We start from the raw sequence: 27,809 nt of genomic DNA on the forward strand, positions 1-27,809 counted from the left end.
TCCCTACTGTAAATTTACAGTAGTTTACTGTAAAATACATATATTTTCCCACAATCCTTTGCAGTTTACAGTAAAATACTTTTACAGTATCTTACTGGACATATTACAGTAAAATACTGTTCAAATTACAGAAATCGGTTACAGTGTATGCAATGGGTGGAAGAAATGAATCCTATAAGTGCAGTTGTTTGTTCAGACTCATACTCAGTATTAAACAGTTTAAATAGTGGGAAATCAGCAGCTAGACAGGATATACTCTATGAAATTTTACAAAATGTATATAGAGTAAATCAAACAGGAGTAAGAGTAGAGTTTCTATGGATACCTGCCCATGCAGGTGTAGGAGGGAATGAGGAGGTGGAAAGGCCGGCTAAGTCAGCTTTGAGAAAAGAAGAGATTGACATAGATATTCCTTTAAGTAAAACAGAAGTAAAAGGTATTATTAAAACAGCAGTTGGAAGTATGTGGCAAAATGTATGGAATAAAGAGTCAAGAGGCACATATTTAGCATTCAACAGAAAGTGGGGATTGAAAGAAAGGTATATGGAAACCGAAGAGAAGATACTGTTATAACCAGGATACGTATAGGACACTTAACCTTAATTATTCATTGTATACCGAGTCAGATAGCTGTGGAATAACAGAAACAGTTGAACATGTCCTCTTACATTGTGAGTCATATAATAGTCAAAGAAAGCAGGTTGTTGAAAAATTAAGAGATATGGAAATTAGTGACATTTCAGCAGAATGCACAGAAACAGTTAAGGGTTTATGATTTTCTTCTAAAATATTGGAGAGATACTGATTTGGTTAGAAGAATTTAGTTTGTTTGTTTTTACATAAATAGTATATAATATTTTCGTTCGTCGAGGCCTCACACTCCATCCCAGTAGGCGGCGGAAGTGCACCTAAACATAAAGGAAGAAGAAGAAGAAGAAGAAGCGGCTGTTTCAGCGATTAATTGCGACAAAGGAGACACATATTGGTAAAATTCAGTCGGATTAACAGATGATAAATGTTTTAATGATCATAAAACACATCTTGTTTATAAAATATATACCCTATTAGTCGTGTCGTGTTCTGGTGCGTTAACCGACTAGCTAACATACTAGCATGTTAGCATAGCATTCTAGCAAATACTCGTCGGGAATCTCATATAACGTTATATAATTTAGTTTTATGCGGATTTTTAATGGGCAGATCAGACGCTCTGTAAGTGAACAGTGATATTTCAGTTCTTCCAGGCAGTTTGTTTCTCAAACATCAACGTTACTTGATGTATATAGCTAGGTAGCATGTTGTTTGACAGATTAGCTAATACTTGTTCACTACATAAATCTATACATATTTCTTACGAAGTATAATTTATGATTGTATGTATTTACATTAAAAGTAGTATATGTTAAAAGTGTTTTGTAAGACTTTAGTCATTAGTCTAGATTTAATCTCCAGAGGGGACGAGGGCTAATTGGATTTCTAACCAGCCCCAGTCTATTGTTCTTATGAGGTTCATTTGAACTAGATTTGCATTTCCTGAATAACCAGCAGCACTTGATGATGGCCAGCAAAAGGATAGTCTTGTGTATGATTTGTGTACTTTTTTGGGTTAAATTGTCTAGAAAAATAAGAGAAGGCAACCCAGTCTGATTAAAAAAAATAATAATTTAATCAAAATACTGTAATACTAATAGACTATTATTTTTTAAAACTAATATACCTATATATTATATTATTGTGACATCATATTTATTGTAAATATTATGCAATGATAATACAGTGTACCATAATTTTACTGGAATTAATGCATCAGTGTTAATTTCTACACATTCTAATACACTTAACATTTAAAGAAGACTTGATGCGTTACGTAATAATTTATAAATATTTGATAACATTAGTGAACATTATTGTATTTATAAAATACCTTTAACCTAGATTAAACAAATGCCCTAGATAAAAAAAATTTTTTATACCTAGTATTGTTTAAATATTTTTATTTTGAATTTCACAAAATATAATATTTGTAATTACACTTTTATTAACTACTGTTAACCAATTGAACTATGAGAAGAGTTACCTTTAATTACCTTGTGTATGGAGTCTTGTTTAGTGTTTTGTATAATGAAAAGCTGTCTGTGCTGTCTGCTTAACTAAATACTGCTGATATCGATATTTCTTGATGTTCTTAGCATGATGGTTGTATGTTTTCTGTGTGTCTTTCACATTTATCTCAGTGTGATATCATGACAACGCTTGATGATAAGCTCCTTGGGGAGAAGCTGCAGTATTACTACAGCAGCAGTGAGGATGAAGAGAGCGACCATGAGGAAGAGGAGAACGCATCCAAAACCATCCGCGACCAGGAGGTGCTGGATGTGGAACTGGACTACAGTGCAGATGGCAGTTCGGTCAACACTGGTACGGTTAAATGTGAACTATGAATAAAAATTTGTGCTTCTGTCTTTCACAGCCTCTGAATAAAAGATGCTGCATCCATGTTCATCAACCACACATCCGTGAGACTGTGTGTGTTTCTCCTACAGGGCCGAAGGGAGTGATCAATGACTGGCGTAAATACAAGCAGCTGGAGAACGAGCAGCGCGTGGAGCAGCAAAAAGAGATGGAGCGACTCGTCAAGAAACTCAGCATGACCTGCAAGTCGCATATGGAGGAAGAAGCCGACAGACAGAAACAGAAGGAGCTGCAGGATAAGATCGCAGGCAAAGTGAGAAACACTTTATACACAAAGTCAACCTACTGAATGTCACAGAATGTCTTGATATGATGGTTGTCTATTATAGTTTTGACTAATATAAAAAAAAAAAAAAAAAAAAGTTGTCTTTTTTTTGTTTGTTAGTGTTTCATATTTTTTAATGTTTGTATTTTTTACTATTTTGTTATTTCATCTTAACGTAAAAATAAATGAAAATGTGAATGTTGCCTTGCAAACTGAAAGCCACAGCCATATCACCCTGTAGCCCAAGACTGGTTGCCCACTGAAGCTAAGCAGGGTTGAGCCTGGTCAGTACCTGGATGGGAGACCTCCGGTGAAAACTAGGTTGCTGTTGGAAGAGGTGTTAGTGAGGCCAGCAGGGGGTGCTCACCCTTCGGTCTGTGTGGGTCCTAACGCCCCAGTATAGTGACGGGGACACTATACTGTCAAAAAGCACCGTCTTTCGGATGAGACGTTAAACCGAGGTCCTGACTCTCTGTGGTCATTAAAAATCCCAGGATGTCTTTCGAAAAGAGTAGAGGTGTGACCTCGGCATCCTGGCCAAATTTCCCCATTGGTCTCTGACCATCATGGCCTCCTAATCATCCCCTTACACTGATTGGCTTCATCACTCTGTCTCCTCTCCACCAGTAAGCTGGTGTGTGGTGGGCGTTCTGGCGCACTATGGCTGCCGTCGCATCATCCAGGTGGATGCTGCACACTGGTGGTGGACGAGGAGACACCACCCCTCATAATGTAGAGCGCTTTGAGTGCTTAGAGAAGCAGAAAAGCGCTATATAAATGTAATGAATTATTATTATTATTATTAAAATAGGATTTTTTTAAAACAAATATTTTATTAATATTATATTTACTTTAGTTAATTTTAAGTGAAGAAAATGTTTTTAATAGTTCTAGTTCATTTTAATAACCTTAATTATTTATATAAAATTGATATCAAGTCTCACGTTTAAAAATAAAAACTAACTATTAAAACATAAACAAATTTTTCTACCTAATAAATCCATTTAACTTTGCCCTCCTCATTTCCGAATGTCAGCAACAAAATTGAATTCTCCCTTTTTACTTTTATTTTTCTTCAGATGAACCTCCGTGTGGATGAAGAAGAGGAGGAGGAGGATGATGATGATGATGAAGCCTTCCTCCAGCAGTATCGTCTGCAGCGCATGGAGGAGATGCAGCGACAGCTGTGTGGAGGGCGGAGCTTCAAAAAGGTGATTGACATCTCTTCGGGGGAGGAATTCCTGCACGCCGTAGATGAGGAGGGCAAGAACACTCTGGTGCTGGTCCACATCTACGAGCCAGAGGTGCCCGCCTGCCAGGCCATGGATGGAAGCCTGCTCTGCCTCGCACTGCAGTACCCAATGGTAACGATGATGAAGATATGTTTTCATCATAGAGCTTTAAAGGAATAGTTCAGCAAAAAGGAAAATTTGCTAAAAATGTACTCACCCTCAGGCCATTCAGGATGTATTTGTTTATTCATCTGAACTGATTAGGAGACATTTACATCACCTGCTCAACAATGGATCCTCTGCAGTGAATGGGTGCCGTCAGAATGAGAGTCCAAACCGCTGATAAAAACATCACAATAATTCACACCACTAAAGTCCATCAATTAATGAGAAAAATAAGAAAATGTTTACTTGAGCATTGCACTACAAATCTTTTTGCACTATGTTCTGCTTCCCACAAAATCTCTTTAATCTGCACAACAATTTAATGTACAAAATATATATAATTTTTTATTTTTCTCACAATTTCATGTACAAATATCTCGTTTGCATAATTTAATGTACAGTATATATGTAAAGTTCTTGTACAGTCTCAGTTTGTGTATGTCTAGGGAACTAGGTATAGTAGTTATAGTATATGTTTGTCTATAGTCAGAAACTCTATTGTTTTTTTTTTTTCTTATACTTGCATTGTTGTATGTTTATCTTATGTTTAGTATGTCGCACCGTGGTCCTGCGAGACACGACATTTCGTTCCACTATATGTCCACACATGTAGCAGAATGACAATAAAGCTCAACTTGAACTTGAACTAATCTAGTCTTGTTAAGCGAAAAGCTGCATTTTATAAGAAACAAATCCATCAAGATATTTTAACTTTAAATCGCTGCTTCTGGCCAAAATACAAGTTCTTTGTCCAAAGTAATACTTCCTGCATTGAAAACGTCCATCCCCTGTTGTCCTCTCACATTAGAATCCACCCACATATATATTTAGAATTGTTTTGGCTTGTAAACTGTACTTGATCTGTGCAGATTTCTCTCCTGATTCAGACAGGACAACTTTTTAACTGGAAGAAGAGTTGTTATGCATAAAGGACTCAAGATATTTTTGTTGGAAGCAATGGTTTCAAGTTTAAAATGTCTTGATGGATTTGTTTCTTATAAACATGCAGCTTTTCGCTTCACAAGACTTTAATTGCTGGACTAGAATGGTGTGGATTATTGTAACGTAGATCATTCTGACGGCACCCATTCACTGCAGAGGATCCATTGGTGAGCAAGTGATGGAATGCTACATTTCTCCAAATCTGAAGAAACAAACTCATCTACATATTGGATGGCCTGTGTAAATTTGCAGCAAATTCAAATTTTAGTTTGTATTAAGTTGTGATTTCTTACTTCTCTTGTTTCTCTCCACGACCTGCAGGTGAAGTTCTGTAGGGTCCGGGGCTCTGCGGTCGGCACCAGTGCTCTTTTCCGCAGTTCGGCTTTGCCGGCTCTGCTGCTGTATCGTGGCGGTGAGCTGGTGGGTAATCTGGTGCGTGTGTCCGATCAGCTCGGAAATGATTTCTACGCCACAGACGTCGAAGCTCTGCTGCAGGAATACGGGCTTCTTCCAGAGAAATACACACAGCCAAACACCCACTCGTCTATTCGCAATGCCGCTGTCACTCACCCTAGCGATTCCGACAGCGACCTGGATATAGACTAAATGCGTAATGTCTGTATACATACATATATGCACACCAACACATAGATGGAGAAAAATATACACTCTTGTATAAATCCACATAGTGATTCAGACCCAATACAGTGACCAAAAACAAACGGTTGCAGCTCAGAAAAATGTGTGATACAGTACTGTAAACTCGGGATTTAGGCATTTCTCTGATCATGATTACTGGACCAGTACAGTAGATATCATTAGATGTATTTATATGTGTGTGTCATTGCAGACACTTCCAGAATCAGGAGTGTTTCTTTATGCAAACAAAAATGCAAAACCCTTCAGAGAATCCTGCATCGATGCTTCACTATTTATTATAGTTTTAGATTTATATGTTTGTTTGATTATTTTTGTGTTTTGGACATATTAGTTTGCTTTACCCTCTGTTAGTTTTATACATTTTGTAAACATCCATCAAGACAAATGCAAAAATAAAAACATGATTCTAAATGGACTTATTTTCTTTGCATTTTAAGGGAAGAATTGGCCTAATGCTTCAGCAAATTTTCTGGTCAAAAATTTTATTAATAATTCTATTAATACAAAATAAATTCATACCAATATCTAAACAAAAAACATCATTTAAATCAAATTAGAATACATAATTTAATAAATTGTGTGTTCACTGTGTGTGTTGTTTTCGATTCTTGTTTTTTTTTTTTTGAATGAAAGAATGTATCTCGCCATGCCTGCAGGATATAAAGGTCGTAAAAAGTATCCTTCTCATAATATGAAGCTTTATTTGTAAAAAATGACGATACATTTCTATAGCTCTGATTTTGTAATTGTCATTTTGTCAGCTTTGCCCGTGAAATTAGTCATATCAGCAGGGACATGCATTTATCGCAAGCATTGAAGCGTCTAAAATAAATGTGCACAGTTCAGCTGAATGCTGAAGTTTACTTTGACTGCATGCTTTGCATAAAATTAACAAACTGTACATTGTAACAAAATAATCAGAACATTAGCGAGCATGAGGTGAAGGGTAATAAAAATATAAAAATGAAATAGCTTTTCTAGATAAAACATAATGCTATTTTATCATAAGAAGTCGTGGCCACAAGAAATGGGTGTCATTACCTTGACAAAACGATGAGTTAATATCTCGTGGCCAAGACAAAACTCAATGAACCGAAGACGTCCCCTCTCGGGCACCGTATTATTTAAATACACTCCGAGATCAACAGAGGGCGCCATTTAGCTGTAAGCCAGTCAGGCCAGAACTTGATTTCATAACTATGCAGTAAACCTAAAATACAATATAAAATACTGCAATTTTATGTTTATTTTTTTAATAACCCTCACCCAAACAGGAAATATTCGTGACGTCACATGTACACGTCGCCAAGCAGGACGCGCTCGGCCAAGATGGCGGACTAGTGTCAGCCGCGGTGTCCTGCACTTTTCTGAGAAACTCAGCTCCAGCCGCGCTCGTATCGAGTTTTGTTTGTATCTGGGCATCTCGACTGGAAGATAACGGGTAAGAGATCCCTTATGGAGCAGTATGTTTTGGGTCGGACAGTTCTGTGGTTCGAATGATTAACTGTAGTTTTTAGCATGCTAACGGCTAGTGGCCCAGTCAGCTGTCACCTGTAATTCCTCGCATCCTCTATTTACATTTCTTATGTTGATTTCTATGTGTTTCTTCTCGTGATATTTATAAATTCTACTGTCCAATTGTAGTTAAATTAGCAGGCTTCATTAATTAGATATGTTGATATGTTCTGCCTTTTCCTGCGTGATTTAACGTTACACTGCTGTAAGTTTATCTTGTGTGTATGTTTTGTTTTGACAGTTTTGTCTACTAGGCACCATGATTCACATTAACAGCATTACATGATTTTTTGTGTGTTTTCAATACATCGGTGCAAAACCTGTTTTAAGTATATTTGCTGATGTAGTTAAGGAGAGAAATTAAAGACCAGGATGTGACATCAGTGGGTCAAATCCAGTAAGAGGCGCTATACTTGTCCGCCTTGCAGCCGGTGTCTGAAATATTCGGTGTCTTGAGATTTTCAGTGACGCTGGGCGGAGCATACATGAATATTCATGAGTTTCCTGAAAATATCAGTGCACTCTAGGATCATCACCGCACTGAAAGTTTTAGGTAATGTAATTGTTTCAGCTACAGTGGCGATCTAGCTCATTTAGCCTTTTTTTTTTAGCTTTTGAAGCACAATAGTTTGTAGATATGTTATGTTTGATTTCATGATTGCTGCCTGTCATTAGGATGTGTGATAGAAACCCTTTCCAGGGTCTTTAAGTTTTGTTTGATAACTTACAAATATCTAAGGTAGCATAAAGATCTGATACAATATTTAGTTTTGCTTGTTCAGCTGGTAAATAACAGATTGTAGTATCATGTCACATGATTTAAGCAGCTAAAGTAACATACCGCATATTAATTTGCACAGTTACTACTATAAAGAAATGAAGTTATAATGCTGAATACATTAAAGACATCAAATGATTTGGTGTTAAGTTTTATGTACAAATGTGTATGTGGACAAGACATATAAATTTAAAGACTTTAAATAGGGCCTTGACATCCCGGACAAATAAAATGTGCCTCCAAACTTGGCCTGTTTATGCAGTCCCAGAGTCACATGCAATCTAAACAATATAAGATTAACAACACATGAATGAATATGGTAGTGCAATATGAGCCTCAGGGCTCAGTTCTTGGACCACTTCTCTTTTCTGTCTACATGGCATCACTAGGTTCTGTCATTCAGAAACATGGCTTTTCATATCACTGCTATGCTGATGACACTCAACTCTACCTCTCATTCCATCCTGATGATCCGACAATAGCTGCTCGCATCTCAGCGTGTCTAACAGACATTTCTTGCTGGATGATGGACCATCACCTTCAACTTAACCTAGCTAAGACAGAACTGCTTGTAGTTTCAGCTAACCCATCACTTCATCACAATTTCAGCTTTCAGTTAGGCTCATCTACCATAACTCCTTCAAAAACAGCCAGAAACCTTGGAGTTGTGATTGATGATAAGCTGAATTTCTCAGACCACATTGTTAAAACTGCCCGGTCCTGCAGATTTGCATTATATAATATTAAGAAGATCAGGCCCTTTCTCTCGGAACATGCAACACAACTCCTTGTTCAGGCTCTTGTTCTGTCCAGACTTGACTATTGCAATGCTCTCTTGGCAGGTCTTCCAGCCAATTCTATTGCATTAATGTTTGCCTACAGAACCGCCACTGGCTCTGCACCCCTTTACCTAAATTCATTACTTCAGACTTATGTGCCCTCTAGAAGCTTGCGTTCTTCAAGTGAACAACGAATTATTGTACCATCCCAAAGACACAGAAAAACACTTTCAAGGACTTTTTCATTAACTGTTCCCATCTGGTGGAATGACCTGCCCAACTCGATCCGAGCAGCCGAATCCTTACCCATCTTCAAGAAACGGCTAAAAACTCATCTCTTCCATCTTTACTTGACCCTCTAACTCTAGCACTATCTATTCTAATTGTATTTTATCTATGTCTTTTTATTAAAAAATAACAATAATAATAATAATTATCTGTACTGCGTTAGGCTAACCAAGACTTGTAATAGCACTTGCACATTGTTGCTCTTTTGTTGGTTTTGATTGCTTCTTATGTCCTCATTTGTAAGTCGCTTTGGATAAAAGCGTCTGCTAAATGACTAAATAAATAAATAAATAAAACTTTATATATAATAGTATAAATAATAATAATAATCTAACATACCCAAGTTGCTACATTGTCTGGTGTGTGGGGATATTGTTCTCCACAAGGTTATCCTAAGGTGACATTATATTCTTTATCACATGTAATACATCATCCCTTTTTTATATAATGAAGAAAAACCTGATTCATTCAAAAGGCATAGACCCAGGTCTTTACGCATCTGTGCAATGTTTGCATCTGTGCAATGTTTAAATAAATGATCTTTCCTTCCTGAGGATATAAGTCGTGACGTATTGTCAAGTATGGTGACCCATACTCGAAATTGGTGCTCTGCGTTTAACCCATCCAAGTGCACACACACAGCAGTGAGTAGTGAACAAATGCACACACACACACACACCGTGAACACACACCCGGAGCAGTGGGCAGCCATGCTGCGGCGCCCCGGGGAGCAATTGGGGGTTAGGTGCCTTGCTCAAGGGCACCTCAGTCGTGGTATTGAGGGTGGAGAGAGCGCTGTACATTCACTCCCCCACCTACAATCCCTGCCAGCCGGAGACTCGAACCCGCAACCTTTGGATTACGAGTCCGACTCTCTAACCATTAGGCCACGACTTCCACCTATATTACCTGGCAAGACATTGAATTTAACTTTCAATCTTAAAGGAAAAAATCCACTCTCTTAATAGAACAACAGAAACCAGAAGTGTCCAGTGTGCACCACTCAGTCAATAGAATATAATAGAATAGAATAGAAATAGAAGAGGGGTTAGGTTATATTGTCTTTTCTATGCACACATTTGCGATTTAAAATTAGAACCAAAGTAACCTGTTGTCTTTATTGTATTCATAAATGCTAAATAGCCACATAATGATTTTATCTTTTATCATCACAACATGTTTCTAACGCTGTGTTAAGAATGTTTATATTACAATTTAAATATATTACAAAAACATGAATTTATTACTAAAGTTGGGTTGATGTTATATAAGCTACCAACTGAGCAAACAATAAGAAACACCACAAAATGATCACAACTGAAACTTTGTCAACAACAGCAAAGATAAGTTTATATCAGTTATTAACAGATTTAAAGATTGTCAAAATAAATTAGGTACATAAACAAAAATGTTTGTTGGCTCAGTAAGTTGGAGTGTATCCTCAGGCACATTAACAAATTAATAGCTGTAATAATTAAACATAACATACGACACAATCTACAAACTATTGTGTCTAAATTAACAGTAGCCCGAATACCTGCTGAACTTCATCACACTTTGAAGCATTTCTTATTCTGACAACAGTCAATATTTTCAGTGGCGCTTTAACGCAAAACAGGAAACTCATGAATATTCATGTATGCTCCGCCCAGCGTCACCGAAAATCTCAGACACCGAATATTTCAGAACACTGGATATAATGCAGTATATTGCAACAGTCTTTCTAAATATGCATATTTTTTTATTTTAAAACGTTGTTTAATATAATGCTTTTAGCTACAGATAGAGAGTGTTATCTGTCATCAGAATCCTGTACGTGACTAAGAAAAGTAGCCCACTGTGTGGTAACACAATTAGACTGTTATATGGCACCTCAACTGAATTATCAGCCCTTGGGCTCCAGAAATTCCATTATGTGCTTTCTGTCTGGCCGCAGTATTGTTTCTAATCGGTTCAAATGCAGAGTTATATCTATGTGTTTTCGGATCCATAATGGCTAAAAGTGTAAGCAGAGACATGATCACTGTGCATGTAGATTATCTGTTTGGACACCTACTCATTCTTGATTGGTTCTATTTCCCTCAATTTAGCTCAAGATTGAAACGACAAAAAGTATGTGAATTATAGAATCAGAATCAGAATGAGCTTTATTGGCCAAGTATGTTTACACATACAAGGAATTTGTTGTAGTGACAGAAGCTCCACAGTGCAACAGAAAGACAGCAACAGGACAGGACACCGATAATAAAAGAATAACAACAATTAACCAAAAGGCAATGTACAAAGCAGCATAAACACAATATATAATATAGACAACTATGTATGTACAGGTCAAGTATGTGCAAATTAGAATAAAGATAAAATTAGTGCGTGTGGTGAATGGATAGTGTATTATAGTTGTGTGTTCCACGTTTATTGTTGAGTGTTCATGAGATGGATTGCCTGAGGGAAGAAACTGTTCCTGTGTCTGGACGTTCTGGTGCTCAGAGCTCTCTAGCGTCACCCAGACGGTAACAGTTCAAAGAGGGAGTGTGCTGGATGTGAGGGGTCCAGAGTGATTTTACCAGCCCTTTGCTCACTCTGGATGAGTACAGTTCTCGAAGAGTGGGGAGGGTTGTACCAATGATTCGCTCAGTAGTCCGGACTACCCTCCGTAGTCTTCTGAGGTCAGATTTGGTAGCTGAGCTGAACCAGACAGTTATTGAAGTGCAGATGATGGATTCAATGATGGCAGAGTAGAACTCTTTCAGTAAGTCCTGTGGCAGGTTGAACCTCCTCAGTTGGCGAAGAAAGTACAACCTCTGCTGGGCCTTCCTGACAATGGAGTCTATGTGAATATCCCACTTCAGGTCCTAGGAGATGGTCTGAATGACTCTACTGCAGTCACAGTGCTGTTCATGATGGTGAGTGGGGAGAGAGCAGGGGGGTTTCTCCTGAAGTTCACTATCATCTCCACAGTTTTGAGCGTGTTAAGCTCCAGGTTGTTAAGACTGCACCAGACAGCCAGCTAGGGCTGGGTATCGTTCAAAAATGTTCGATATCGATACCGATACCTTGAGTTCGATACCGGTTCCTGAACGATACTTTTTTCGATACCAATTTTATGAAAACAGTTTTAACAAGATTACATTATCTCAAAAAACTTTGGTTTTATTTTTTTCAGCTTGTTGACATGTATACAGACTCAAAGACTCATCTCCTGAGCCACTTCACAAAGGAACAAAATATAGCCAACACAATAAATCCGTACAAATAATTTTAATAAAGCTCAAATAGTTTTCAGCTTACACTAGTGCGTGCTCGTTTTAAAACGCATAGCTCAGACAGAATCATCATTTCTATTCATTTATTCTATGTTGTTAAAGACTTCAAGAAATTTAAAATCTTTATCCACTTTCATAAGTGGATGTTTTATTTTCTTTCACAATATGTTTTATTGTTATTAAATTCTATGTTGTAGTATGCCTAATTATTTGAATGTATAAAAACTACTTAGTTTATTCAAATTTATTCTTAAAACAGCCTTATGAAATGTTTTATTTTTCCTCAGAAATTCTGTGTTCTGTATCTGGTTTTCAAATGAAGGCATAAAACATTAATTTCATTTTTCTTTTAAATTATTGAAAATAAAACTTTATTTATTTTGGCAAACAAAATTTTACTATTAAAATTAAAACATGGAAGAAATGTTGTGTGATCATTAATTAAAAAAATAAGAGTTTTAATAATTTTAATAGTAGCCTAGTAGTAGCAGTATGTACACTCTGCTGAACAATATTAATTTATTTCCGCAGTGTCTTCCAAGTTAATCTGAACTTTTATTTTGACAGGTTTCCGGGAATACCTTTACAGTTCTGTGTGTATATGATATGACGCAAGTTTTACTCAAATCAAACGGTAAAATGCTGATGAAGTGACTCTCAGAGCAGTTCTGGAGCTGTTGTTCATGTGTTTATGTCCTCGTTTAGTGAGACGGCAGACGCTGAAATGTCACGCGAGCTTCAGTCTGTGTCAAGTAAGCGAAACTGCGCGATATAGAGAGCAGACTGCTCCGTACGCTTTCTAATCGCTCTCGTGGATGTCAAACACTGATCAATCAGCACCGCATCACTTCTAGTCAAACACTCCTAGTGCTGCAGGCTTATTGGCTCACTGACGTTAATGAAATTAACCCCTTAGGTATCGAAATTTGGTACCGAACGACAAGATGTTTTTCGATACTCGGTGGTATCGAGGCAATTCGGTCGGTGCCTAAAAAGTATCGAACTCGATACCCAGCCCTACAGCCAGCTCCTTAACCTCCTGTCTGTAAGCAGACTCGTCACCGTCCAGGATGAGGCCGATCAGTGTGGTGTCGTCTGCAAACTTCAGGAGCTTGACAGAGGGGTCTTTAGTAGGGGTCGACCGCTTATCGACCTGGCCGATTATTGGCACCGATATTAAGCATTTTTATGATAATCGGCATCGGTCATTTTCAAAACCGATGTGCCGATAAAATTATTTAATTTTGAAACGCGCTATTTGGCTCTGATGCAGCCTGTCGGAACTCACCACTCTGTGGCCTAGAGCAGTCTCCGCCCACCGCGCATCTGATTTGTTGAGAGTCAGGAGTCCGACCAATCAACGTGAAAGACTACAGGCACTCTCACACCGAAAGCGCTTGCTAACTGGTGCTGCTTCATCACGCATCAGTTCTCTCTCAAAGGCAGCAGCAGACCTTGCACAAGTTGCAATAAATTACAATCCACTACACTGAAGTTGTAAAAACCTCAATTTTATCTATTTATGGTTTCCGAGATGGGGGAAACGCAGGGGGAATCGCGGAATCCAGTCATAGCATTTACTGTATAACGCGGAGTCACGGAATTAGTCAAAGTTTGGATGAATTAATCAAAAGTAGGTCAGTACACTTAAATCGACTCATGATATGGACTATCTGTAAACATTAAGCTGCAAAAAGACTATTTAAATATGAATTCTGCATGTTCGGCGTGTCTCTGTATATGTGAAAGGCACAGACGCGCGGTTTTGACACACACACACACACACACACACACTGAATTGCGCGACGCTCGCGGTGTTTTCCGCATCTGCCATGTCACTAAATGAGGACATAAATACATGAACATCATCCCCATAACTGCTCTGAGAGTTACTTCATGAGCATTTGACTGTTTCGTTTGAGTAAAACGATCGTCATATCATAAATAGGCTACAGAAACTTAAGAGGTCCTCATGGCAACCCGTCAAAATAAAAGTTTGGTTTATTTACTAATGCTACTACAATTATTACAACTTTTGTTTAAAAGAACAATCACACAATACGCTATTTCTTACATGTTTTAATTTATATTAAACACATTTGTTTGCCAAAAAATAGAGTTCAACTCTCATTTGATTAAAAGATAAATTAAATTAATGTTTTATGCCTTCATTTGCACTGCTCTGTAAATGAAAACTAATGGAAATTACTGTCACATAGGCCAAGACTAAGATACTGTCACATAGGCCAAGATTAAGTTACTGTCACATAGGCCAAGATTAGGATGACGGAAATTGGGACATTTCAATAGGCTATTGAACCAAGTGAGCCTATAACAGGCTATTAGTGTTATAGTTTCATTAAAATAGTTGCGGTCTTCTTCGCAACTTCTACAATGGAGCTATGAAGACAATTAAATTATTTACACGTATTGCGCTTTTTAAATTAATCAATTGATGTGCATTAGATGATGAATTGAATAGTCACCTCTTGTAGGTTATGATTTAGTCAACCGAAAATAATTAATGAAGAATTATGAGAGGTTATGCTATTACACATACATTTCTAACATGTAAATTATTGAAGCCAAATACTTACATTTCCCCAAGCTGTTTAGCTGTAGTATTTAGTATTCATAGGCTTAATCATGAAGCATGCAGTGGCCCCACTTTTAACTCTCTCTTTATATATTACCCTTATTGTAGATGGATGCATGGGGGAAGACAAGAGTAAGAAGTGCAACCAACACTAGGGAAGGCCGTTTTTGTCAGAGCCCTTGTTATTCTTAATTTTGACATTCATTTTCATTTTTACACCAGACATATATATCGGTTCAATATATCGGTTATCGGTCTACTTGGTCTGTAATAATCGGTATCGGCATCGGCCCTGAAAAACACATATCGGTCGACCCCTAGTCTTTAGATGTGCAGCCGTTGGTGTAGAAGGAGAAGAGCAATGGGGAGAGTACGCAGCCCTGAGGAGCTCCAGTGCTGATGGTTCGAGTGCTGGATGTAAGTTTACCAAGCTTTACTAACTGCTGTCTGTCTGTCAGGAAGCTGTTGATCCACTGGCAGACGGAGGTGGGGACGGAGAGCTGGGTTAGTTTATTCTGAAGGGTTTCCGTGATGATGGTGTTAAAAGCGGAGCTGAAGTCCACAAACAGGATCCTCACATAAGTCCCTGGTCTGTCCAGATGCTGCAGGGTGAAGTGCAGTCCCATGTTGACTGCATCATCCACAGACCTGTTTGCTCTGTAGGCAAACTGCAGTCTTTCAAACCAGTCTTTCAAATGATTTCATGGCTACAGACGTTAGGGCCACAGGTCTGTAGTCATTAAGTCCAATAATTTTGGTTTTCTTTGGGACGGGGATGATGGTTGGGCGTTTGAAGCATGAGGGGACTTCACACAGCTCCAGTGATCTGTTGAAGATCTGTGTGAAGATGGGGGCCAGCTGATCAGCACAGGTTTTTAGGCAGGCTGTTGACACACCATCTGGGCCTGGTGCTTTCCTTCTTTTGTTCTTCTTCCTGAAGACCTGGCACACATCTTCTTCGCTGATTTGAATCGTAGGTGTGGGGGAGAGAGGGGTTGCTGGAGGTGTGAATGGTTTTGTGGAGAGGTGTTCAGGGCGGGTGTGGGGTGATCTTTCAAAACGACAAAAGAACTTGTTCAAGTCGTCTGCCAGGTGTTGATTCTCCAGAGTGCTGGGGGATGGTGACTTGTAACTAGTGATATCCTTCATTCCTATCCACACTGAAGCAGGATCACTGGAAGATAATTTTTTCCTGAGCTTGTCAGAATAATTCCTCTTTGCCACTCTGATCTCCTTTTCCAGTGTGTATTTGGCCTGTTTGTACAAGACTTTATCCCCCTTTCTGTAAGCATCTTCTTTGGCCTGATGGAGCTGTCTGAGTTTTGCAGTGAACCATGGTTTGTCATTGTTGTAGATTAGATGAGTCCTGTTAGGAATGCACATATCCTCACAGAAACTGATATATGATGTTACAGTCTCTGTGAGCTCGTCCAGATCGGTGGCAGCAGCTTCAAAAACAGACCAATCAGTGAGGTCGAAACAGGCTTGTAGATCCCGCTCTGTTTCATTAGTCCATCTTTTAACAGATCTTAATACAGGCTTTGCAGACTTAAGTTTCTGCCTGTAGGACGGAATAAGATGAACCAAACAGTGATCAGAGAGTCCTAAAGCTGCTCGTGGAACCGAGTGATATGCGTCCTTTATTGTTGTGTAACAGTGATCCAATATATTACTGTCTCTGGTGGGACATGTGATGTGCTGTCTGTATTTTGGCAGTTCGCGGGAGATATTTGCTTTATTAAAGTCCCCGGGAATGATTAAAACAGAGTCCGGGTGTTGTTGCTCACTCTCTGTGATCAGATCAGCGAGTTTCTGTAGAGCTGTGCTCACGTGCGCTTGTGGTGGAATGTAAACACTCACGAGAATGAACGAGCAGAACTCCCGCGGCGAATAGAACGGCTTGCAGTTAATTAAGAGTGTTTCTAGATCTGTACACCACCTTTCATTGATGTAAAAGCACGTCCCGCCGCCGCGCGATTTCCCTGTTGATTCTGCGTCCCGATCTGCTCTGATCAGCTGATAATTAGGCAGATGTAGCATGCTGTCCGGTATGTCACCATTCAGCCAGGTTTCCGTGAAACACAGAGTAGCAGAGTTAGAAAAGTCCTTGTTTGTCCGGGAGAGCAGAAGGAGTTTGTCCGTTTTGTTGGGTAGAGAGCGGAGATTTGCCAGATGGATGCTAGACAACGCCGTTCGAAATCTGCATTGACGAAGCTTCACGAGCGTGCCGGCTCTCTTCCCCCGCCGCCTGCACCTCCTGTAGCGTTTGACCAGAGCTACGGCTCCGCCAACTACAATGTCCAGCAAAACGTCTGAAAAATCAAAATCCGGTAAACGATTTTGTGGTGTGTTCTGCCAAATGTTCAGCAGGTCATCCCTGGTAAAACTGATCATATTTGAAAAATAAAATACAGGAAAAACAAACAAAAACAGTACAAACACTGAAGAGCAACGCACAATAGCTGCCATCATCGGCGCCATTTTAGCTAAAAAAATGGGTGACCAGCATAATGTTAAAAACCACTATTTGAGCTTCTTCAAAGTTGCCACCCTTTGTCTAGATTACAGCTCTCCGAAGAGCTTTCTAAAGAAATAATGATTGCAGTTACACTGCCATTCAAATGATCAAAACAACAATAATAATAAAAAAACAATAAAAACAGTAGTAATGTGAAACATGATTACAATATAAAATAATTATTTTCCATCTGATTATATTTTCAGATGTAATTTATTCCAGTAATGGCAAAGCTGAGTTTTCACCATCATTACTCCAGTCTTCAGTGTCACATAATCCTTCAAAAATCATTCTAATCTGCTGATTTGATGCTTAGGAAACATTTAGTCTTATCAATGTTAAAAACAGTTGTGCTGCAATATTATTAGTAGTAGTAGTAATATTATTTTTGAAACCATGATACATTTTTTGATGAAGAGAAGGTTCAAAGACCAGTATTTATTTGATATAGAAATTATTTGATCAATTATAAATGTATTTGCCATCACTTATGATCAGTTTATCCTTGCTGAATAAGTATTAATCACTACTGTTAATACCTTTCAAAAAATAATCTTACTGACACCAAACTTTTATAGTACAGCAGTGTATGTTTGTCTAGAAAATTAACTTCAAGCATTTACTCATAAGCTTTTAAATCAAAAGGTATAAACATCATGGGAAATTATATTACATTACATTATAACATAATTATGTTCTGTAAAATGTGTCCAAATGTTTGACCAATGCTCTATTTGTCACAGTGGTCTTGTTTTAGTCACAGTTGGTGTGACTATGAACATTGTTGTTTAATGATAAACAGTGTATTTTCATAATCAGAATCTGTGTCTGTTCCCTGTTGTTGTAGATTAAACCATGCACTTGTAGAGGTGAGGCCCCCTGCTTTAAAAAATGTCTGACAGATTTCAAAGTTCAGTGTAACTTAATGCACATTTCTAACACCCGGCCCACAGTGTGTCTAATATCAGGTTTCTCATCGTGGTTACTGTTCATATGATAACTTCAAAATGAAATCAAAATTGATGCTACTTTCACAAATGATCAGATTGGATAAAACAGCTGCATGTCTTGTTCATGAATGGGTGAAGCACTCTGTGTCTGCTAGTGATATTTTTGTGTGTACTTTTATAGAGGTACCCCTGTGTTGACACTCTCACCATATGATGTTTAAAGCAGAATGGTCATTGTTATTTTAGCTGAGCAGCTATTAGCAGTATTAACTGAACTTTGGAAATGTGTTCACATGATGCATGTTGATAACATCTGTGGATGATGCCCTGTGGTAAAACCATACAATCTTTGCACCGAGATATGACACACATCTGTGTTTTTCAACTATAGGGAAATCTCCAGTACTTGTAAACACTTTGGAAACCTGTGAGTGTAAACGATGCAGCCCCCTCCTCGGACAGCTCCTTCTGGAGCTAGTGGACCTCCGCCTTCCTCCGGTGGACCCAATGCCTTCAGAAGAACCAGACCTCACAAGCATGGGGCTGCAGCTGCTATGACACCGGCTGCCCCGCCCACGCTGCCAGTTACCGATCCTTTTGCCTTTGGAAGACAAAGTTTTTCGCCCATGGCAGGGGGCAGCCAAGCTCCACCCACAAACAGCAACCCACTCCCTATGCAAGATCCTCTCCTGCCCATGTTTAACCCGATGACACCACCACAAGGGCCACCACCAGGAGCAGCGCAGGCAGCCTCTCCTGGCCCACCACCAAGAATTTTTACACCACAACCTGTTCCCCCAGGGTCCGCACCAAGCTCTAACCCTCTATCTGCAGAACCAGGATACTTTAATTCCCAAGAACCAATGCCCTACATAGCACAATTGCCTAACCCTGCTCCTTTCTTCAGCTCCAGTTCATCACATCCACCCTCCACTGGCCCAACACCTCCAGTTCAATCCCATACTCCTTTTCAATCCCAGCCAACACCTCCCCTACCTTTTCACTGGGTGCCTGACCATGGAAGCCGCCCACCCTCTGTTCAAAACTACTTTCAGCCAACTAGTGATCTCTCATCTCAGCCTTTTCAAGCTCAAGCCCCACCTCCTGTGCCCTCTCCCCACACAGCCCCACCAGTGACACAATCTCAGAATCAAGGTCAGTCAGCTCAACCACATGTGACTGGGCCTGCTGCAACTCAGCAACAGAACTCCCACGTCCCGGCTCAGAATTACTTCAATCAGTCAGGTGGACCCTCAGAGCCATGGTTCAATCAAAACCCAGAGGATCCATCTCAGCGTGCCTGTCCTGTCTCCTACTCTGAAGTTCCCAGTGATTCCGGAACGCTCTCAATGTTCTTTCGGGGCAATGATGTTGAAAATGTAGAAACTCTGTCAGGGGAGGGACGTGTAAATGGGATTCATCACCCTTTCCATTCGACGACTGAGTTCTCTGGTCCATATTTGAATGACACTGGTAACATTCGAGCTGGAGCAGGACCGTGTGATTCTGTGGAGAATCAGGAATGTGTTCCAAACCAGGAAGTGCTGCCTAGTGAGCCTCCTCCAAGCCATGCCTTTGAGGGGGGGCCTAATTTGGAGACGCCTGACACTGGTCCTCGTCTTGCCCGCTCTGCAAGTGTTTCATCCAGCTACAGTAACGTCAGTCACAGCAGTGGACACGGTCCTCACAGCGGCAGCCACATCCCTCGGCGACAGCAAGGTGTTGTGGGAACATTTATCCAACAGGAAAGTCACCGCCCACCAGATCATCCTCCTCTGCATCCCTCCACTGGTGGATACTTTGAACAGATAGACTCCAACCTAGCTGCAGAGGCGAGTCCTACTTTCCCAACTCCTAGCCCACCTAAACCAGTTGGTGTGTTCCAAGCGAGTGCAAATTCTTCATTTGAGCCTGTCCGCTCACATGGTGTAGGAGTTCGACCTGCGGAGGTTGATCGTGCACGCATGGTCATGGAAAAGGGTGGACGTGACATGCAGCCTGGCAACCTAGAACAACCCCCAGACAACTTGGAGACCATTAACTTACCGGAACGCCGACCCTCATCTCGAGCTCAGGGAGCACGACGCTCCATTGAGAGTCCCGCTACTACACTCTGGGCTCAAAATGACACTGCCATTCTAGGTTCTAACATACTCTTAGCCCCTGCAGCACCCTCTCTGGCTGCAACATTTGTTCCAGCACATCCCTCCGAAGTCATCCAGCCACCGGAGGATGGCCCTCTTGATTTGCATCCAGCGAATCCAGATCCACAGCCTCCCTCGGAAAACCTGGAAATTCCCCCAGACTCCACGCCTCAGGCAAGTTTGGGATATGCCTCCTTGCTGGTGACCTCGCCTTCTGTAGAGGCCCTAAACCAGCCTGTGTTGATTGCGCCACCTTCCAGTTTGGTTTCCTCTCAAAACCTCTCACAATCCTCCAATCAGACAAGTCCTCAAGAGACAGCAACTCCTGTGCACCCACCCCCTCAGTCTTCTGTGACCAATCAAATGCCTCAGAATTCCCCTCCAACGAATCAGCCACAACCTCTTTTCTCTCAGACACCAGTAAACTTCAGCCCTTCGTCCAATCAAGGTATCTTGAATCTAGCACGAGAGCCAAAAGATGTTCAGCCCTCTGTTCAAGCACCCCGGCCCGTTCTCTCAAGGGCTCAGTCTCTTAGAGGTGACAGCCAGTCTCTTCCGACTTCTGTTTCTCAAGCTCAGACTTCTGCCCCTGCCACCAGTCACAATGAATCTTCAAATTATGAGCTGCTTGATTTTTCTATGCATCAGCCACAGTCCACGAATCAGGTGACAGTCCCAGCTGTCTCTCAGTCTGCCCATCCTGCGGGCTTGGTGAATAACACACCCGGCTTTTACCTGCAGGTCACCAAAGATGCACAGCAGGGTGGGCAGTCTGACCGTGAAACTCTGCCCCTTCAGCAGATCTCTAACCACCCACGACCCTCCAGCAACCAACCCAACTATGATCCGACTCACACTTCCCACCCTGGCCATCCACCTCCAGCTCAACACCAGCCTCCTCCACAGGCCCCTCCAACTCAACGTGGTGCCCCTCCTGGATCTGGATCTGCCTCTGCCCCACCTTCTTCTTACCCACCCCAGTCTGGGAACTCTGCCCCCCAGCCACTTCAAGAACCCCAAAGACCTCCTTCATCTCTAGGTGGTCAGTCAGGCCATGGACCTCCTCCTGCGATGCCACCTGGTCCAGGTTATGCAGGGTACTACCCGGGACCCTACCCTGAGTACCAGAATGGAAGTCCGCCGTATCCACCCCAGTACCCTGTGGATCCCAGATCTCAAAGCTACTATCAGGTGCAGTGACGTAATGATATAGTGTGCTTCCACCTAACAAAGCTTCTAAATGCTAGACTTAAAACATGACTTAGTAAAATATTCATATTTTTCTTTTTCAATTTTGTAGGATGATCCCTACCGTAGAGGAGATCCTCGATACGGTTGGTATGATGGTCAAAATCCTGGCTACCGGGAGGCTGAACGTCAACCTGAGAGGCCAAGTTCTAGAACCAGCCAATACTCAGACAGACCCAATTCCAGGTCAGGTCATTCACACTCTTTCTGACACTTTGAACCTGTTTTCACACTTGATCTCTATTGCTTGCTCTATTGCTAACTCTATTGCATGAGTTTCTATCCCTGATTCTCTTTTCAAATTGCACATTTGGTTCCAGACTGTATTGAGCTTGTATACCATAGCTTGCTAGAAGCAGCTGTTTACCACTAGAATTTTAGATTTTACACCATGACTTAACATGCACAAAATGGTTCCTGAATACAGAAATTCAAATGTAGACCAATGTTTCAGTCATACCCAGAATCTGATGCAAGTGTTTAGCACCAAAAGCCCTAGTTTAAAAGCAGCCTTAGACTGCACATTTTGTACTTTTGTTTTTAACTTTTTTAATTTTTGATCTTAGACAGGGGTATCAAGAAGACTTTTCTAGATCCAGCCGTAGTGCCTATGATGACTACTATGCAAACTACTATAAGAGACAGTATGATGCCTATGGAGGTAAAGAAAAGCACTACAGACAGTTTATCTCTATGCACCCAAGGGTTAAATGTGGTTTCTGCTTTTTACTTATGAGTGTGTGTTTTTGTGTATTCAGATAGGAGCAGGTGGTATGATCCAAATGCTGCTTATGATCCACGCTACAAAGCCTACTATGATCAAGCATATGGCTGGTACTATGGAGATGCCTACTACAACCAGCAATATCAAAACAGGTACACACATGCACTTGTGCAGTCATTGTTTTTGTACATGCTGACACCTCTCTAATGGAGTTTTCATGGTAATGGTTGCTAGCCGAAGAGAGGGCTATGATGACCCATGGCGGTATTACCCTGGTTATGACTCCAGCTTTGATGAGTGCCGCAGACGTGACCCATACGCTGATGATTTTGACCGCCGTTCGGTTCACAGTGAACAGTCAGCACACAGTGTGCAGTCAGCACACAGTCGACGCAGTAGCTTCAGCTCACGCTCACAACAGGTCTGTGTAGATCTAATTGTGCTTGTGCATGTGTCTGTGCAATGTGTATAACAAATTTCTTCTTTATACAGAGTCAAGTGTATAGAAGTCAACCAGATTTGGTCAGTGCAGCCTACGATGCCACTGGGACGACTCTTCCAGCGGATTACACCTACAGCCAGTATCCTAACCCTTCCGATACTGTAGATTACAGTCAGATTCCTTACTCTACCGACAACACCTGGACTGCTCCAGAGCAGCGTAAGTATTACACACAAAGCACAATGTCCACCAATGTTGCATTTAATGTTGCGATTTTCTTTTGAGCTACAGCCTTTCTGTTTTCATTATAAACTTTCCACAAAATACTACTCATTCATCAGGTTTATTGATTGACACAATGTTTTTTTTAGTATCATTTATCTACTGTTTTTGTTATTTTTAATTAAATTTTTATATATTTTTTTTGGTTTTGAATTTAAAGTTTTGGTCATTTTTGTGTGTTTTTGTCATTTTTTTTAATTAGTTTTATATATCTATATAGTTTAAATACCTTTTATAGTTTAAAAGAAAAACTAAATGAAAATGAGAAATGTCTTGGCAGCTAGCTAAAATAAAATATATGTATTGTTTATATTTTATTTTATTTCAGTTAATATGTTTTTCAGTAATGCATTTTTTTATGGTTTTTGTTCACAATAATCTCCCTGGCTTGACAAGTGTTTCCCAGCATTCTCTGTAGCATTAAAATAATTAAAGCATAAATTTTACACTTAATGCACGTGCAGTAAAAAGAGCTTTCTGATTTTTTTTGGAAGTAAAATTATCATGAACCATCTTTCTCTGTGTCTTTCTCTCATTTTTTTTTTCTTCCTCAGCTCCTCCAAGGCCGTTGACCCCAGAGAAGTTTTCTATTCCTCATCGCTGTGCTCGGTTTGGTCCTGCTGGTCAGCTGATCCTTGTCCAACCCAACCTGCCCTCTGCTGGTCAGCCTACACTTGTGGAAATCCACAGTATGGAGGTAACAATTGAGTCAGAGTGCAAATATCCTGATATATGAATTAGCTGCAGGTCATCACCTTTAAAATAATAAAATAGGACTTTGCATCTGATTGAGTTACCTTGCAATTATACGTTAATTTGTTTAACATTTGAACTTCCCCTTGATCCTCAACTGTGCAGTTTTGTTTTGTGATTTGTTTATAAATAGCTCAACTACATTATTTGCATCTGATATCTTGGCTGTGGTGTTATTCCAGATGATTCTGCAGGATTCTCCAGAGCAGTCAGAAATGCGTTCATTCCCTGGCCCGCTCGTCAAGTAAGAGTCGTCCTTTATTTACTGAGTATGTGTATACTCTGACACTGTTAGGGCCACATACACAGTCAAACAATCCAGTCATCATCTCATGTTTACGTCCACAGAGAGGAGACTCATAAGGTGGATGTCATAAAGTTCGCTCAGAACAAAGCCCAAGAGTGTTTGCGAAATGATGACCTCATTGACAAAGACTCTGCCTACCTCATCTGGGAGTTCATTGTGCTGCTGTGTCGCCAGAATGGGGTGAGTATTTGTGCAGCCCTAACCATAACTAAGAGTGTGTATTGTGTTTGGTTGCTTGTTCGATACCAATTAGTTGAAGTATGCTGAATAGTTTTTCATCTTTGTTTTAGACGGTAGTGGGCACAGACATCGCTGACCTGTTGCTAAAGGAACATCGCTCTGTCTGGTTGCCGGGAAAATCACCCAATGAGGCTAATCTCATCGACTTCAACAACGAAGCAATAGAGCGTGCTGAGGAGGAAGAGGCGGGGCCAATATCCCTTCTATCAGACACTTTCATGGGCGTGCCAGAGAATGTTGGCAAGGAGACAGAGCGTTTCAGAGAACTTCTGCTATTCGGCCGCAAGAAGGCAAGACAAACGGCATGACTTTTCTTACCCCATTCAGACATCTAGAGACCACTTTTTATGATCCAATCAGTTCCAGTGGATAACATGAAGTCCTGGATCATATTGTTACTGGTTGAATATCCTCATTTATTCATTTAAGATTATGGAAGTTTGTGGTTTTAGCTAATTGCAGTTGGGCAAGTCATTCGATGTTCTGTGAAATATATATATTTTTTTAATTAACTAAATTATTATTAATGATAATATACACTTTTATTTTACAGTATTGATGTAAATGTTGTCTGTTGATCAATAAAAATAACATGGGCGCTACAACATGGGATTAATCAATGCATGCTGATGAACTTTTATCATAGTTTATAGTTATATGAAAACGAAAGTGGTTAACATTCAACCCGTTCTTTTTCCTAGTATTATTTGTGATTTGAATTTTGTGAACAGGAGTTCCTCTTTTGCTATGATATAAGCTGGGCTTCGGATGCTTTCACTGTCAAATTCACTTTTTAACACTAAAACAAAAGATGCATTCATTGTTATTCTTAATTAAAAAGCACAACAACAATAAGATACAAATGACAAACTAGCTTACAAAATGTTTTATTAACAAAAACGAATAAGATGAGGCATGGTATACATCACTTGCTGTATTATATACTGACTACTAAATTACAGAATGTTTAGCAAACACAAACAATAGAATTTTTTTTTTTGGTCCTGCATATTGTTTTATATGGATATAAATTGTGTTTTTTTCTGACTGACAAAACCATATATTTAAGCAGTGGAAAGACAATTGAGAAGTTTGTGTATGTTTTTTAGGATGCTCTGGAGTCTGCTATGAAGAATGGCCTGTGGGGTCACGCCCTGTTACTGGCCAGTAAGATGGACAACAGAACACATGCCCGTGTCATGACCAGGTAAACCACATCTACTTAAAATGACCTATGGCTGCGTGCTTTCAAAGCAACAAATATGGCTAAATTGTTAATTTTTGTCCTTTTCAGATTTGCCAACAGCCTGCCTATTAACGACCCTCTACAGACGGTGTACCAGCTCATGTCAGGACGAATGCCAGCTGCTGCTACTGTATGAGATAGTTTGTGTGTGTTAGATGTGTTAATATAGTAATTTTTGCAATGCTTATCTTCATATACATCATCTGGTTCTCCGACAGTGTTGCGGAGATGAGAAATGGGGCGATTGGCGACCTCACCTGGCCATGGTGCTGTCCAACCTCACACACACTCTGGATCTTGACACCCGCACCATTTCCACCATGGGGGACACTTTAGGTACATAAACGTAGATGCCAAAGCATACACATGTTACAGATGCAGCACTGGATCTGTAGTCAAGACTATTGTGTTTTACAGCATCTAAAGGTCTAGTAGATGCAGCCCATTTCTATTACCTGATGGCTCAGGTGGGTTTTGGTGTTTACACCAAGAAAAGCACCAAGATGGTCCTTATCGGCTCCAATCACAGGTATGTAATAACACATATAGTTGATTAAAGATATGTATGCACACAACTGTACACATCAAGGACATAAAATGTGCAAATGCACATGACATTTGTTTGCACTAACACCTATTCACTTCATCTCTCTCCCAGCTTGCCATTTTTGAAGTTCTGCTCGTCGGAGGCTATTCAGCGGACAGAATCGTATGAATACGCTCAGTCTCTTGGCTCTCAGCCTCTCTCTCTGCCAAACGTCCAGGTGAGACAAACACATAACATGTAGTCACTCTACTAGGGATGTTTTCACAACCAACTAGTTAGTGGCTGACTATTAGGTCTGTCTGTACTAGAGCTGCACAGTATATCAAAACAATAATTGATATTGCAATACGGCTCAATGCAATAGACAAATTGTGATAGCTACGATAATTAAATGAATATATGCATTGCCACTCTGTGTTTATTTAAAGCTCATGATCTTCTGTTTCAGCGCCTTATAGCGTCTTGGTTCATTTACTGTGAATCGAGCTGATTTGAGAAGCCAGAAGAGCATATCATGAGCTGGACATGTGTAAATGAACACTGCCACAAAATTAAGAAAATTAAGAAATCAATATATAAATATTCGTACTGTTATTTTACAGTTGTACTTTAATTATTTCTATTATCTTTCTTAAATACTTGACTTAGTTATTTTACAGTATAATAGTATTGGTGCAAAAAAAAAAAAAAAAACTCAAATGAAAGACTTACTTTTTGGTTACTGAAGGAAATTTGAGTTGGTTTTCCAATGCTGTGCTGCCCTATTCTGTATAGAAGTCCAGGAAGGTCATGACCTTTACGTTTTGACCTATACAGGTGTTCAAGTTCATCTACGCGTGTCGATTGGCAGAGGCGGGACTCTGTGCTCAGGCCTTCCATTACTGTGAGGTCATCTCACGCACCCTGCTGAGTTTACCTGAGTACTACTCTGCTGTGTTCATCAGTCAGCTCATACAGGTACACAGATTAACATGCATCTGAGGATTCTGCCTTTGAGTTTACAATTCTGCCTAATCCTCACGCTCTTGTTTGATTACAGATGTCTCTGAGGTTGAGGTTTTTTGACCCTCAGCTGAAGGAGAGACCAGAGCAGGAGTTGTTTATAGAACCTGATTGGTTACTGCATCTCAGACAGCTTGATGGACAGATCAAGGTGTGTGTCTGTTTTCTTTTATCCATAGGTCATCATGCCAGTGTTATTTACACGCATTGCTCTGTTCCTGTGTAGTACCAGTAAATTAATCATGTACTTTTCGATTCATGGCATGATACCAAATAGGGCTGATTAGTAAAAAAAAAACACAAAATGAATTAGTGGGATTATGAAATCTCTAAGGCTTTGATTTTATTTAAATAAAATCAAAATTATAATAATAATTTATTATTGTTGTTTTTTTATTATTAAATTATCTATTTTACAGTGAAATAGTATTACAATAGTAAAAAAAAAATT

At 39.9% G+C, this 27,809-nt stretch overlaps 2 protein-coding genes across 6 annotated transcripts in view; both read left to right on the forward strand.

Moving 5' to 3' along the window:
• The first annotated feature begins 906 nt into the window (after positions 1-906).
• On the forward strand, positions 907-6,150 carry LOC306855558 (phosducin-like protein). 2 transcript variants are annotated; one of them, XM_079394321.1, is made up of 5 exons: positions 907-985; positions 2,235-2,418; positions 2,544-2,725; positions 3,817-4,101; positions 5,398-6,150. In XM_079394321.1, exons 2-5 carry the CDS (start codon positions 2,244-2,246, stop codon positions 5,680-5,682), a joined length of 927 nt encoding a protein of 308 aa, XP_079250447.1. In that variant the 5' UTR covers positions 907-985; positions 2,235-2,243; the 3' UTR covers positions 5,683-6,150. The 2 variants fall into 2 exon arrangements, with proteins under 2 accessions (XP_079250447.1, XP_079250446.1); XM_079394320.1 differs by having other exon boundaries at positions 938-1,212.
• A 903-nt stretch (positions 6,151-7,053) lies between these two features.
• The window catches only part of LOC306856410 (protein transport protein Sec16A-like), a 29,076-nt gene continuing 8,320 nt past the window's right edge, over positions 7,054-27,809 (forward strand). For all 4 annotated transcript variants that reach the window (XM_079395685.1, XM_079395687.1, XM_079395686.1 and 1 more), the window contains exons 1-18: positions 7,054-7,177; positions 18,815-21,758; positions 21,868-22,001; positions 22,382-22,476; positions 22,574-22,691; positions 22,774-22,960; positions 23,032-23,200; positions 23,818-23,960; positions 24,199-24,260; positions 24,365-24,503; positions 24,614-24,853; positions 25,673-25,770; positions 25,858-25,939; positions 26,028-26,145; positions 26,227-26,338; positions 26,468-26,573; positions 27,173-27,313; positions 27,396-27,509. In XM_079395685.1, the coding sequence (XP_079251811.1) occupies positions 18,864-21,758; positions 21,868-22,001; positions 22,382-22,476; positions 22,574-22,691; positions 22,774-22,960; positions 23,032-23,200; positions 23,818-23,960; positions 24,199-24,260; positions 24,365-24,503; positions 24,614-24,853; positions 25,673-25,770; positions 25,858-25,939; positions 26,028-26,145; positions 26,227-26,338; positions 26,468-26,573; positions 27,173-27,313; positions 27,396-27,509 (4,953 nt within the window). In that variant the 5' untranslated portion in view covers positions 7,054-7,177; positions 18,815-18,863. The remainder of the gene's footprint in view (positions 7,178-18,814; positions 21,759-21,867; positions 22,002-22,381; positions 22,477-22,573; positions 22,692-22,773; positions 22,961-23,031; positions 23,201-23,817; positions 23,961-24,198; positions 24,261-24,364; positions 24,504-24,613; positions 24,854-25,672; positions 25,771-25,857; positions 25,940-26,027; positions 26,146-26,226; positions 26,339-26,467; positions 26,574-27,172; positions 27,314-27,395; positions 27,510-27,809) is intronic.

The sequence above is a fragment of the Barbus barbus genome, assembly GCF_936440315.1.
Source record: "Barbus barbus genome assembly, chromosome: 36".
In the NCBI taxonomy this organism is placed as follows: Eukaryota; Metazoa; Chordata; class Actinopteri; order Cypriniformes; family Cyprinidae; genus Barbus; species Barbus barbus.

What these genes read in the sequence shown, in the direction of transcription:
- LOC306855558 (XM_079394320.1), top strand. Translation starts at nt 1,180, where the DNA reads ATGCGGATTTTTAATGGGCAGATCAGACGCTCT. An exon ending in TGGCAGTTCGGTCAACACTG is followed by an intron (nt 2,419 to 2,543) that starts GTACGGTTAAAT and finishes TTTCTCCTACAG; the next exon opens with GGCCGAAGGGAGTGATCAAT. An exon ending in AGGATAAGATCGCAGGCAAA is followed by an intron (nt 2,726 to 3,816) that starts GTGAGAAACACT and finishes ATTTTTCTTCAG; the next exon opens with ATGAACCTCCGTGTGGATGA.